The sequence below is a fragment of the Pseudophryne corroboree genome, chromosome 1 (genome assembly GCF_028390025.1).
Source record: "Pseudophryne corroboree isolate aPseCor3 chromosome 1, aPseCor3.hap2, whole genome shotgun sequence".
Taxonomy (NCBI): Eukaryota; Metazoa; Chordata; class Amphibia; order Anura; family Myobatrachidae; genus Pseudophryne; species Pseudophryne corroboree.
This window is the reverse complement of record NC_086444.1, coordinates 818,719,019-818,734,113: the sequence shown is the minus strand read 5'-3', so window position 1 is coordinate 818,734,113 and position 15,095 is coordinate 818,719,019. Positions and strand designations below refer to the sequence as shown.

Here is a 15,095-nt window from a genome sequence, read left to right as displayed (position 1 = left end):
TGCTGCCACTAGTCATGGCCGAGACGATGAAATGCCATCAACGTCGTCTGCCAAGGCCGATGCCCAATGTCATAGTAGAGAGCATGTAAAATCCAAAAAACAAAAGTTCAGTAAAATGACCCAAAAATCAAAATTAAAAGCGTCTGAGAAGCGTAAACTTGCCAATATGCCATTTACGACACGGAGTGGCAAGGAATGGCTGAGGCCCTGGCCTATGTTCATGGCTAGTGGTTCAGATTCACATGAGGATGGAAGCACTCATCCTCTCGCTAGAAAAATGAAAAGACTTAAGCTGGCAAAAGCACAGCAAAGAACTGTGCGTTCTTCTAAATCACAAATCCCCAAGGAGAGTCCAATTGTGTCGGTTGCGATGCCTGACCTTCCCAACACTGGACAGGAAGAGCTTGCGCCTTCCACCATTTGCACGCCCCCTGCAAGTGCTGGAAGGAGCACCCGCAGTCCAGTTCCTGATAGTCAAATTGAAGACGTCAGTGTTGAAGTACACCAGGATGAGGATATGGGTGTTGCTGGCGCTGGGGAGGAAATTGACAAGGAGGATTCTGATGGTGAGGTGGTTTGTTTAAGTCAGGCACCCGGGGAGACACCTGTTGTCCGTGGGACGAATATGGCCATTGACATGCCTGGTCAAAATACAAAAAAAATCAGCTCTTCGGTGTGGAATTATTTCAACACAAATGCGGACAACAGGTGTCAAGCCGTGTGTTGCCTTTGTCAAGCTGTAATAAGTAGGGGTAAGGACGTTAACCACCTAGGAACATCCTCGCTTATACGTCACCTGGACCGCATTCATCAGAAGTCAGTGACAAGTTCAAAAACTTTGGGTGACAGCGGAAGGAGTCCACTGACAACTAAATCCCTTCCTCTTGTAACCAAGCTCCTGCAAACCACACCACCAACTCCCTCAGTGTCAATTTCCTCCTTACACAGGAAAGCCAATAGTCCTGCAGGCCATGTCACTGGCAAGTCTGACGAGTCCTCTCCTGCCTGGGATTCCTCCGATTCATCCTTGAGTGTAACGCCTACTGCTGCTGGCGCTGCTGTTGTTGCTGCTGGGAGTCGATCATCATCCCAGAGGGGAAGTCGGAAGACCACTTGTACTACTTCCAGTAAGCAATTGACTGTCCAACAGTCCTTTGCGAGGAAGATGAAATATCACATCAGTCATCCTGCTGCAAAGCGGATAACTCAGGCCTTGGCAGCCTGGGCAGTGAGAAACGTGGTTCCGGTATCCACCGTTAATTCAGAGGCAACTAGAGACTTGATTGAGGTACTGTGTCCCCGGTACCAAATACCATCTAGGTTCCATTTCTCTAGGCAGGCGATACCGAAAATGTACACAGACCTCAGAAAAAGAGTCACCAGTGTCCTAAAAAATGCAGTTTACATCTGCCCACGATATAGGCACAGGAGGGGGAAAGCACCTGACTCAAGTGCAGTGGAGAATGATTTCAACATTGTGCAAGGTTCTGCAACCCTTTGAACTTGCCACACGTGAAGTCAGTTCAAACACTGCCAGCCTGAGTCAGGTCATTCCCCTCATCAGGCTTTTGCAGAAGAAGCTGGAGACATTGAAGGAGGAGCTAAAGCAGAGCGATTCCGCTAGGCATGTGGGACTTGTGGATGGAGCCCTTAATTCGCTTAACCAGGATTCACGGGTGGTCAATCTGTTGAAATCAGAGCACTACATTTTGGCCACCGTGCTCGATCCTAGATTAAAAACCTACGTTGTATCTCTCTTTCCGGCAGACACAAGTCTGCAGAGGTTCAAAGACCTGCTGGTGAGAAAATTGTCAAGTCAAGCGGAACATGACCCGTCAACATCTCCTCCTTCACATTCTCCCGCAACTGGGGGTGCGAGGAAAAGGCTACGAATTCCGAGCCCACCCGCTGGCGGTGATGCAGGGCAGTCTGGAGCGAGTGCTGACATCTGGTCCGGACTGAAGGACCTGCCAACGATTACTGACATGTCGTCTACTGTCACTGCATATGGTTCTCTCACCATTGAAAGAATGGTGGAGGATTATATGAGTGACCGCATCCAAGTAGGCACGTCAGACAGTCCGTACGTATACTGGCAGGAAAAAGAGGCAATTTGGAGGCCCTTGCACAAACTGGCTTTATTCTACCTAAGTTGCCCTCCCTCCAGTGTGTACTCCGAAAGAGTGTTTAGTGCAGCCGCTCACCTTGTCAGCAATCGGCGTACGAGGTTACTTCCAGAAAATGTGGAGAAGATGATGTTCATCAAAATGAATTATAATCAATTCCTCCGTGGAGACATTCACCAGCAGGAATTGCCTCCAGAAAGTACACAGGGACCTGAGATGGTGGATTCCAGTGGGGACGAATTCATAATCTGTGAGGAGGGGGATGTACACAGTGAAAGGGGTGAGGAATCGGAGGATTATGATGAGGTGGACATCTTGCCTCTGTAGAGCCAGTTTGTGCAAGGAGAGATTGATTGCTTCTTTTTTTGGTGGGGGCCCAAACCAACCAGTCATTTCAGTCACAGTCGTGTGGCAGACCCTGTCGCTGAAATGATGGGTTCGTTAAAGTGTGCATGTCCTGTTTATACAACATAAGGGTGGGTGGGAGGGCCCAAGGACAATTCCATCTTGCACCTCTTTTTTCTTTCATTTTTCTTTGCATCATGTGCTGTTTGGGGACTATTTCTTTGAAGTGCCATCCTGCCTGACACTGCAGTGCCACTCCTAGATGGGCCAGGTGTTTGTGTCGGCCACTTGGGTCGCTTAGCTTAGTCACACAGCGACCTTGGTGCGCCTCTTTTTTTCTTTGCATCATGTGCTGTTTGGGGACTATTTTTTTGAAGTGCCATCCTGCCTGACACTGCAGTGCCACTCCTAGATGGGCCAGGTGTTTGTGTCAGCCACTTGGGTCGCTTTGCTTAGTCACACGGCTACCTCATTGCGCCTCTGTTTTTCTTTGCATCATGTGCTGTTTGGGGACTATTTTTTTGAAGTGCCATCCTGCCTGACACTGCAGTGCCACTCCTAGATGGGCCAGGTGTTTGTGTCGGCCACTTGTGTCGCTTAGCTTAGCCATCCAGCGACCGGCCAGGTGTTTGTGTCGGCCACTTGTGTCGCTTAGCTTAGCCATCCAGCGACCTCGGTGCAAATTTTAGGACTAAAAATAATATTGTGAGGTGTTCAGAATAGACTGGAAATGAGTGGAAATTATGGTTATTGAGGTTAATAATACTATGGGATCAAAATGACCCCCAAATTCTATGATTTAAGCTGTTTTTTAGGGTTTTTTGAAAAAAACACCCGAATCCAAAACACACCCGAATCTGACAAAAAAAATTTGGTGAGGTTTTGCCAAAACGCGTCCGAATCCAAAACACGGCCGCGGAACCAAATCCAAAACCAAAACACAAAACCCGAAAAATGTCCGGTGCACATCACTAATTTTAAACATATCTGATCATTTGAAAAAGATTATAACTCCTACAATGAGCTAGTATTAGAAATACCTACTCTATGTGTAATAGTCTAGACTAGCTCTAAATCTAATCACTCCTTTCAGTCTCAGAGTCAGTGAGTGAAATGATGAACTAAATGAACTACATGAACTAATCTTCTGAACTAATCTTTTGAGTGAACTAGATCATAATGAACTAATCACCAAAGTGAACTAGATATCCCATCACTATTGTGAATGTGTCCGTGTCTCCTCAGTGATCTTTAAAAACCTCCCGCCGAGCTATGATTGGTCCCAGCGCGTGAGTCTCTAAGTATCAGAAAACTACAAGTCCCATGACTCTTTGCGCGGGGACCGTCATATCTGTTTCCTTTGTATTGCGTCCCATTACCATAGTGACACGTGGAACATAACAATAAATAACAATCAATAACAATAAAAAGAATGATGCATTCTATTAGTACAAATCCGGCATGGGTACATCAATAGTATATGTTTATAGCTTATATACCCTTCACCGCTTTTAAAATCGTGTGCACATATGATAGTAGAAAGGAACCAATAGTGAGAGTTAGAGGGTTAAAAGGAATTAGAGGGTTTAAAGGAACCATTTCACTTCAAAATCGGTGTTGAGACCACCTGGTTTCAGTGTTCCAAAATCATATATTCTTTTCATTTCTGCATTTGCCAATTGGGCACCTATATCTCTTTTCCTCCAGTGCCCTTTTACCCACTGAATACCAATGAAATGTCTTATAGCTGTGGGGGAGCAATCATGACATTTTCAGAAATGGTCTGACAATGCATGACTCTCCAAACCATTTCTAATGTTTCTAAGATGCTCCCCTATGCGGACCTTAAGGGGTCTTGACGTTCTACCTATATATGATAGGCCACAAATACATTCAATGTTGTAAATTACATTTTTGGTATTGTTAATTATCACTTGCGAGATTTTACCAGTACTTTTTACTTTGATGGCTTTAAAACCCAAACATGCACCACACCTGAAGAAACCTATTGTTTTGACCCCTACCAAGGGTTTTGTTCGAGGGAAGTACACTTCTCACTATGCTCGTACCAATGTTAGGGGCCCGTCTGTAAATGTATTTTGATCTTTTTGGTAGATGTTTTACTTATAATCGGATCTTGTTTTAAGATATTCCAATTTCTATCAATAGACTGTTCAACTAATTTATGTTGTCTATTATAGGTGGTAATAAATGCCCATTCGTAGTCTCCTGATTTTTCTCTTTTGTCCTTTTTCTGCTTGATCTTTAATAGATCTTGTCTTGAAATATTACCTACCTCCTCCTTTATTTTATTAAGTTTTGTTGTTTCATAGCCACTAGCCTCAAATTTTACACATAGTTGATCAGCCTGTTTTAAAAACGTTTCTTTTTGAGAACAGTTTCTCCTTACTCATTTCATTTGTCCCCCAGGTATAGACTCTATCCAATTATGGTGGTGGCAACTATCTATTCCTATGTAGCAAAGAGAATCAGTGGGTTTCGTGAAATTCTTTGTTTGTAATACTCCATTATCAATGGAAATGGAAATATCTAGAAAATTAACTGATTCTTTGCTACTATGGAAAGTAAATTCAATATTGGAAGTATTATTATTTAGATATGCACAGAAATCCAATAGGGAAGTCTCCTCTCCCTTCCATACAAATAGGACATCATCTATATATCTTGACCAGGACACCAGGTTTGCTCCGTGGGGATGGTCCCCTCAAATATGGGTTTCCTCCCATTGCCCCAAAAGATGTTAGCATAATTCAGAGCGAACGTGGTGCCCATGGCGGTCCCTATCTTCTGTATATAGAATTGTTCATCAAAGACAAAATAATTATTTGTCAAGATGAATCTGACAGCCCCCACCAGGAACTCTTGTAAACCCTGACTTATATTACTTTTTTTCAGACAATTTGTGATCGCTAGAATTCCGAATCATAAAGGTCTCAGTCAGTGGATATAGCTGAATTAATTAGAGCAATGAAGGCCATTCTATCCTTAGAGGATTTAGCAGAGCCTGTGCATGCTGAAGTATGCCAAGTAAATTGAGTTTTCATCTTCCGATGAATCATCTTGTGTAGCCTGTGAAGGTGCAGGTTTACTTACCATCGGTTTATCAGCTTGTTTTATATGAGAAGCTGCTTGGGGAAATGATATACCGTAGGTAGGGAGCTGCATGTATGGGTTAATAGTGTACCCCATTCCTGGTAAAGAAGCTGTAGGAATTAGCCGTTCAGCTATTCTGGACAAGGTCTGTGCAAACATAGCTCAAGGTGGATCCATCTGTACCTGACGTTGTACAGGGATCTGCCTTGTATTTTGCTGAAAAGCAAAACTATTTGCACATAAACCATCCTGAACCAGATCCTGAGAGGATAATGCAGTTTTGCAAGACAAACATGATATTAGTGTTGGTGTTACTGTAAGTGTACCTTTGTCACTTTTGCTGCTCTTAGATATGATAAATAATCAGCACTTTCACAGTGTACTACACAATTTGTGACTGTAATCACTTTAATCTTCTAAAGTGATATCAATCTGAATCTACCCATGCACCAGCATTGAGGATCAGAAGAAACAACTGACAAACATATATTAAAGTCAGCAATCACACTAGCAGTCAGTCACATGTTATATATTAGTCATATGAGCACATTATCAACTACAAACACATTTTAAAGTATGTAGGAGTACATATTACTGAAACCTGTTTTACACATATCTAACGTATTCAGGCGCAATGCGAAGAAAACCACAGTAAATGTACACAGACTCATATGCAATAGGCACTTAACTTAACTATTCATACTGAAAAAAGTAGATAGAAATTTAGTGTTGTATAGCCCGTACTCAGTAGAGTGGGATACAGGGAGACTCACCTCGCTTCCAGGATCAATCAATACGTTAGCAAACGCTGAGTGGATCCAGACGCTACTAGTGTACACTGACGCTCCGGGAACCTATAGTGAACACAGACGCTCAGTGAACATAGACGCACCGGTCACACAACCGCCTATGCTGCAACCGGGTCTCCTCGCAGTAGCGCTTAGTTAACACAGATGCAGTGGCTTATGCTGTGACCGAGACCCCTCGTGGTAGCGTCTGGGACGGAAGCGAGGAAACATTTCATGGTGGGAGACTCGGCGGAAACTGGTCATGAACCGGGGAGGAAGGGCGACTAGGAGAGCGTCTAACTCCCCCTGCTGACATCAACCCTAGGGATCGCTGCCTCATGCTATTCCTGGTGCCTAAGATCCCTAAGGCCTAGCGCTGGTGCACCCGCAGTGGCAGCCCCGTCAGCTACTGTTGGGTAGCCTCCACCCAGTACAGTGCGGCTGTGTCCGTATTCCATCTACTAAGTGGAATCCATGCCTTACCTTCTCTCCGTGCTCTGGCCACAGCCTGGTAATGTCTGCTGGACCTGCTAGTATATCCGACACAGACACCCGCCAAAACAGCACTGTACTCGTGGGTAAGCGTTGTCACGGACCAGCAGAGAGTTATTGGAGCGACTCTTTCTAAGCGTATAAGACACTGTTTAGAAATATCACTCAAAAAACTAGTAAGACTAAAAAATAACATAAGAAAGCTTAGGACTGCTAAAAGGAACAGCAGCCCTCTAACCATGGTCCGGGTCCTGCCGCACCAAACAAAAAACTGATTTGCCTGAGCCAGTGGGTGGGGATATATGGATGGGCCCGTTGCATCCTGGGAGGCCTGAAAGCTTTTGATCGTTTGGTGCCAATCTGCTGTCGTTCCATCATATCCCATTGTTATCCTGTGGATAACCTGTGGACCCTGCCGGAGAAATACTTGTTGCTAATATGTATAGAATAATTGCGTCATAGATATGTTTATTATTTGATGTTGGACATTTGTGCCAAATATTGTACTTTCCTGACATTGTTAATCAGCACTAAGGGCCCGATACAGACCTGAGCGCTGCTGTGCATTTTCGCACAGCGGATGATACTCAAATCTACCTATTTTCCCCAGATTTGTCACCTTCTGTATTGGGCCGTGTCACTGAATGCCCTTCTGCCATTTCATCTTGGATGACATCTCGCCACCTCAAACTTAATATTTCCAAAACAGAATTATATTTCCACCGGCCAATAGTAGTTACCAACCTGATAACTCTATCACTGTTGAGAACTCGGCAATCACCCCTACCCCACAAGCTCGCTGCCTAGGTGTCATTCTTGACTCTGAACTGTCCTTTGTTCCCCACATTCAATCTGTCACAAGATCATGTTACATACATCTAAGAAACATATCCAGAATACGACCATACAGTATCTTACACAAGACAGTGCTAAAACTCTAATCCATGCTCTCATTATCTCCCGCATTGATTATTGTAATAGTCTCCTAACCGGTCTTCCCAAACATAGGCTCTCACCACTACAATCCATTGTGAATGCAGCTGCGAGGATAATCTTCCTTGCTAGACGTTCATCTTCTGCAGATCCGCTCTGTCAGTCCCTCCACTGGTTACCGGTATTCTACCGTATTAAATATAAAATACTTTTACTGATATACAAGGCTATTAATCAAACTGCACCAACATACATCTCTTCACTCATCTCAAAATATCTCCCTACCCGACCACTCCGCTCTGCACAAGATCTGCGTCTCTCATCCACACGCATTACTTGTTCACACTCAAAATGACATGACTTTATCCGGGCTTCACCCACTCTGTGGAATGCCCTCCCATGCACAATAAGACTCGCCTTTAGTCTCCAAACCTTTAAACGTTCCCTGAAAACTCACCTCTTCAGACAAGCCTATCAAATTCCAGACCCACCCACATAACCATCAGTGCTTCCCTATCCAATTACATCCTCTCTGTACAGTACACATAACATCACATATCTTGTCTTTCTTTACTCTCACACTCTCCTGACACTTGGCCAACATTGCTGAGTGATCATATCATACAACCCATTAAGAACCTAGCAATCTGGTGGACCATTATGCAATAGGTAGCATGTATCCTTGTGTATCAATGCCTATTTCCCTATAGATTGTAAGCTTGGGCGCAGGGCCTTCCTACCTCTGTCTGTTTTTACCCAGTTTTGTTCTATTACTGTTCTAATTGTAAAGCGCAACGGAATATGCTGCGCTACATAAGAAACTGTTAATAAATAAGTAATTATCAAACTACTGCACATGCATATTCCATAATGCAACAGGATGATGCGAAAATTTTGATTGAATGGGCGCTAGCAAGGTGATTGACAGGAAGATGACTTTTTGGGTGGTAACTGGCTGTTTTCTGGGAGTGTCAGGATAAAGGCAGGAGTTCCCAAGCATTTTCAGGGAGGGCGTGTGACGTCAACTCCGGCCCCGATCAGCCTGATTTCTTTGCGCTGGAGGAGTAAGTAATGAGCAGCGCAGAGACTGCACACACTGCACAGAATGGGAAGAACATTAGATGGTGAGTGTGATGCGAACGGTTTTGCAGCTGTCCGCTGACTGAAGGGAATTTTCGCACAGCGAACACATGCAATTGCACACTTGCACAGGGTGCATTTTTACTCCCCCTGGGCAGCGACTATCTGATCGCAGGACAGTGTAATTTGCAACACAGCGATCAGGTCTGAACTAGGCCGTACGATTCTCATAGTTCTGGACACAAAGTTGAACAAATTTACTATTAATTCTAAATTCTTTGGACATGGTTTTTAAATATAGATCTTCTGCAGCTGACAACCAACACTGTATAGCTCCTTCCGCATTGTACCGAATGACATGTAATATCATACCCTCCAACATTTTACACATAAAAACTGGTACAAATTAGGAAAGGGGGCATGGCCACGGGCAATGGAGGCCTTTCCTATACTTTCAATGTAAATTTCGAGAGTCAAAAATCGGTACAAAGCCCTTTTTGGCAGGTACAGACCATAAAAAAAAGGTACAGTTGGAGGGTATGTAATATAACCATTGCACTTACCTCCTACTCCACCAGACTAGCTCAGTCTCTGCACAGCCCTGGCACTGTGGGTTATAATGAGGACATGGCACTTGCACATGTAAACAACCTGTCAGACAGTAGAAAATCACCATTTCAAAAGTGCAGTTCACTGTTTTTGCAATAAATGCTAGACCATCTCTCAATGAAGTCCACTGTTTTATTGAACATCCCACATACTTAGTAGTTGCTATAAATATTACAGTGTCTCCTAGATGTTGCACAAGAGCTAACAATACACATCTTTGAGATAATCGCTCTCACGTTTGTCCTTTACATTGTCCAATGTAGCAGTTCCCCTGATTCCCACCATCAGGTTTCTCCCACATCACTTAAGTGTATGCTTAGACAGGAATTTTACACAGGCCACAAGTACTTTGGTCACTATAGTCAGTGTTGCTCACTCAATAGGTTGACCTAACAGCTCCAGGCTTGGTACGCTAGTCCCATCATCCTGCATATGTGTTTAATGTCTCTGTAGCTCTGCATGGATTTCACTAACCTTCTACTCTGAGCTTGGCTTAGTACTACTTATCTTGACTTAACTCTTTTTCGGTACATTGTTTATAGTCTGCTCAGCAAAATGCCACTGAACAAGCAGACAAGGTCAAGACAATGTCAGTCGACTTGAACTTGGATACGGCCCTGACTTTACTTATACTGTCACAAACAGTCTCTTTGCTGACTAGTCAGCTCACAGTAGGAAGTTAATAAAGTAGGATGTTGAACTACTTGAACTTGAATCAATATGCTTCTATAATCTGCTGAAATAGTCACATACTTTTAAATTGTTTTCCCCATAGAAGCTACACACCTCTCTTGTAGTGGGGTTTTCTCTCTTATTTTTCTCTTGTGCCTCTCATAGGGATTGGACAGGGACATTCTTAAATAAATCAACATAGCCACTAACTAATGATCCCCTCCTCTGGGACTCTACTAAGAATCACCTCAACTATAGGGTGCAATCAACTAACAATGCTCAGCCTAAGGGAATTCCACCTGGATGTACTCTTTACTGCACATTATGGGGGAGATTCAAATGTCTGAAAAGTCAGTTGGGAGTCTGTTTTTTCCACTCTAATAGACAGGAAAATACAGACACCCAACCGACTTTTCAAACATTTGAATTCCACCCTATATCTCTTATTTGTTGAATCTGTATTTGGCATCTATTATGATATGCAAGTGCACTCTCTTCTGTTACTAGGAGTGACTGTACATGGACTTAATGAAATAAACATCTGTGAGTTTGTATGAGTAGTGTCTTTATGATTTCTATAAGAATGACATGTAAAAATTCCCTATATAAAAGTGTTATGTTTTCTTCAGATCCATCATAGGCTGTAGAAACAAACCGGTGGTTCCTAATACACACAGGATAATGAACACCCAGAGAAAGACTCTATCGATGACCATAGCAACATACTTCCAGTCATCTTCTTCCTAAAACAAGAGAAAGAAAATGAATTGCAAAATTTTGTGATCGTGGGTAGTGTCGGGATTACGGCATCGGGACTTAGACTGCTGGGATCCCAACCCTTTGAGGGTATCAGCGGTTTATATCCAATAATAGGGAAGCGCACTCACCAGTCTTGCAGTAAATGACTTTTACTAAGTTTTAACAGCATTTGCATCAATAGAGTATGAGTTTTACTTTTGACACTCATATATATATATATATATATATACAGCATGTAGAGAAACAGCGGCACTCCAGGGTTTGCCCAGTGTAAAAAATTGTATTGAAAAGTGCCACATTACGGCCGATGTTTTTTTCGGGGCCCATAGCCCCTTTATCATGGGCCCCGAAAAGACGGCTGTAATGTGACGCTTTTCAATACAATTTTTTACACTAAACAAACCATGGAGTGCCGCTGTTTCTCTACATGCTGTATATTCATACTGATCGCGGAGGGCACCCAGGTATTAATGTATTGTTTAGAGAGGGTGCCGGGCACCATATAAACTATATATATATATATATATATATATATATATATTTATTTATATATACATACATATATATATACATATATATATATATATATATGTATATATATATATACATATATATATACATATATATGTATATATATATATATATATATATATATACTTGCAATTGTCGGATCGGCACTCTCCTAGCGATGGATATGTTGCTCAGGTGCCATCTGGAGGAATTAATGCAGGTAGCAAACTGTGTAACAAACAGCGGCACTCAGAGACTGACACAGCGTGAATAAAGTGCTGGTGCTTTTAATTCATGGCTGGTAACGGAGTTACCAGCCATGAATTAAAAGCACCAGCACTTTATTCACGCTGTGTCAGTCTCTGAGTGCCGCTGTTTGTTACACAGTTTGCTACCTATATATATATATATATATATACACACTAGCTGTTCTATCCATTCTTCGCACAGGCATTTCTGATTTTAACGGTTGTACATATACATGAGTGTTAATAATTTAGTAAATCTATAGAGATGTAAATTTGAGAGGTGTTAATGTACGTTGAGGTGCAATCCAAATTTTGATCCGATTGTCTGTTTGTCCGTTATTGTTCATGCAATGTAAGCCACGCATTGGTAATGTTGTTTTTAGTTCAACCCCTTTTCATCCCCTTCGGGCAGTGGTTCTCAAACTGTGTGCCGTGGCACCCTGGGGTGCCTCGGGACACTTGCAGGGGTGTCCTGGGTGGCTGTCAGTCATAAAATATGTGGACAAACCGAAGCAAACACAATTAAACCTAATGACATATAAACACAATTTACTTAATTTATTATTTCTTTCTAAATTTCTCAAAAAGAAACTTTTGGCCTTAGGGTGCTGTGAAAAAAATTCTGATACTCTAGGGCGCCATGATTCAAAAAATGTGAAAACCTCTGCCTTAGCGGAGGTTTATTAAACGTCTAATTATTTTGTTTTCGTATTTCCCACCTGAAGAATACCTATGATACATTTCAGCTTCCTAACATATCGGGAAGTAAGAGAATTAGTAATAAGTCAGTCAGTCAGTCAGTGAGTGAGGGCTTTCACATTTATATATACAGATGCAGACAAATGCGATTGGACAACCCCTTCCCTCTCCCCCGCACATGCAAAATGGTGTGCTCTGCTCCAGATCTTAACCCAACTGCATGGGTGCTTTCTAGACCGACTTGACCTTCTCTATCGCAGTTGACCATTGTAATTAAGGCAGAATGGCAAAACATACTGCATGCTGTTGTTCAGGAACTTTTAATCACTGCACATGGTGGACCTACAAAGTACTGACACTCGTTGATATATTTGCTGTCATTGTCCAATGGCTCCTTGTCTGAAACGTAGCGTGGCGAGCCTTGCAAGGGTACACAGTACACTAATTGTGGTCATATATGCTGAAACATACAAAATGACACCCTAAAAACGTAAAAAACTTGTGTTGACCATTTGCATGCCGACCTTTATACCCCGTCGAACTTTTGTACATGTCATTCTACATCTCAAATTGTTACTTCATTGTTTATTTCTGTGCACCCACCTTGTCTCCGCTTCCTCTAATAGTTGGAATGACATATGGCATGGTTCTATGTCCTCTACTGTTCGTTATCTATACAAATTCTCTTGGAAAACAAATAAGCTCTATGGATATTTCACCATTCCTGTTTGCCCAAGATAGTGTATGTATTTTTGCTATTTCATCTTGCATGTCCTCTCACCACAACAATCTTTGCTAGACTGCGCTATAAATCTTTCCACCATCCACCAGAGAGTGGATGGTGATATCTCTATTTCTCATACGTCCTAGAGGATGCTGGGGTCACTTCAAGAACCATGGGGTATAGACGGGATCCGCAGGAGACATGGGCACTTTAAGACTTTCAAAGGGTGTGACCTGGCTCCTCCCTCTATGCCCCTCCTCCAGACTCCAGTTTAGGATCTGTGCCCAGGCAGACTGGATGCACACTGAGGAGCTCTACTGAGTTTCTCGGAAAAGACTTTATGTTAGGTTTTTTATGTTCAGGGAGAACTGCTGGCAACAGTCTACCTGCTTCGTGGGACTTAGGGGAGAGAAGTCAGACCTACTTCTGTGAGTTTAAAGGCTCTGCTTCTTTGGCTACAGGACACCATTAGCTCCTGGGGGTCTGATCGCTAGGTACGCCTAGATGCTCGTTCCCAGAGCCCACCGTCACCCCCCTTGCAGAGCCAGAATTCAGAAGACAGGTGAGTAGAAGAAGATCAGAAGACTTCAGTGACGGCTTTGAGGTACCGCACAGCGCCCGCGCTGCGTGCCATGCTCCCACACTCAGAGGCACTCCGGGGTGCAGGGGGCGGGGAGGGTGGGGGGGGGGCGCCCTGGCGCTCTGGGCAGTATATATACCTCAATTATAAGACTGGCAACAGGGGACATAGTTGCTGGGGCACTGTCCTAACCCCCGCCAGTATAAAGATTTTAACTAAAATAGCGGGACTGAATCGCACCATTACGGGGGCGCGGCTTAGCACTCACAGCTCACACAGCCAGCGCCATTTTCTATTGCAGAGACTCTGGTCCTTCCTCACACTGCTGAATGTATCAGGGTGCAAAACCGGGGGGGGGGGGGGGGGCACAGTCAAATTGGTGCAATATATGTTTAATATAAAAGCGCTGCAGGTTTGGGGGCATTCTATAATGTTCAGAACTGTTGATTAAGCGCTGGGTTATGAGCTGGCAAACTCTATCTGTGTCTCTCTGACATGTTTGGTACACGTGTGTCGGCATGTCTGAAGAGGAGTGCTTCCCACAAACGGCTGTGGGAGTGACCCTGTCGGCACGGCCGACTCCTGATGGTACTTGGTACATGTGTGTCAACATGTAGGTGGATGAATATTTTTCCCAAGTGAAAACCATATTAGGGACACAGACGCGGGTGGGTGGCCCTGTCGGCACCACCGATATATGACTGGGTAAAAAATTGCATGTTAATGTGATGCATATCAGAAAGGGCTATGTCTATATACATATATATATATATATATATATATATATATATATCTATAGTAAGGTTGAATAAATCGGTGTAATAGACACAGGAATATCTATGAATGTCTTGTTCATAGCTATATTTTCCTCGGACCCCTCGGGGTCGCAAACAGGTTATTTTGCCCAGTTACTACTCCCTTATACCGACACAGATACTAATTCCGGTGTCGACCATAATGCTTCCTGATGAGATCCCGAAAAAAAGAAGAAGAGCATTTAGTACATGATTAGTACATAATAAGGACGTATTAACGTCACTGTGGACCCTGCTGTTCCGAACAAAGGGGTCTATGTGTGTATATATGTATGTATACTTGTATGTATGTATATATATGTATATGTATTTATACATATATATAAATTTATAATACTGCTGAAGTAACATTCTTCATTCTCATGTGCTGAACGCTCTGTTTGAGTAGGTCTGGGTCAGCCCTGACAAGATGATTTCAAATCCTCAAGAGGATTCCGATTGTTTATTCTTTTCCCGCCGCGGATAGAATAAAGTGGGTGTCACCCCCTGTTCTGCACGGGGCCCTGTCACAAAGCCAGCGGATCATATGTAGGAAGCTACGTTATGTTCTAGTTATGTGTCCACGCGTACGTCAGTTAGACCTGCCATTACATGCGCATGG

General features: G+C 43.2%; 1 protein-coding gene across 3 annotated transcripts in view; it reads right to left on the bottom strand.

Moving 5' to 3' along the window:
- Nucleotides 1–9,635: 9,635 nt before the first annotated feature.
- The window catches only part of CHRNA6 (cholinergic receptor nicotinic alpha 6 subunit), a 71,153-nt gene continuing 65,693 nt past the window's right edge, over nucleotides 9,636–15,095 (bottom strand). For all 3 annotated transcript variants that reach the window (XM_063919494.1, XM_063919498.1, XM_063919497.1), the window contains exon 6: nucleotides 9,636–10,902. In XM_063919494.1, the coding sequence (XP_063775564.1) occupies nucleotides 10,774–10,902 (129 nt within the window). In that variant the 3' untranslated portion in view covers nucleotides 9,636–10,773. The remainder of the gene's footprint in view (nucleotides 10,903–15,095) is intronic.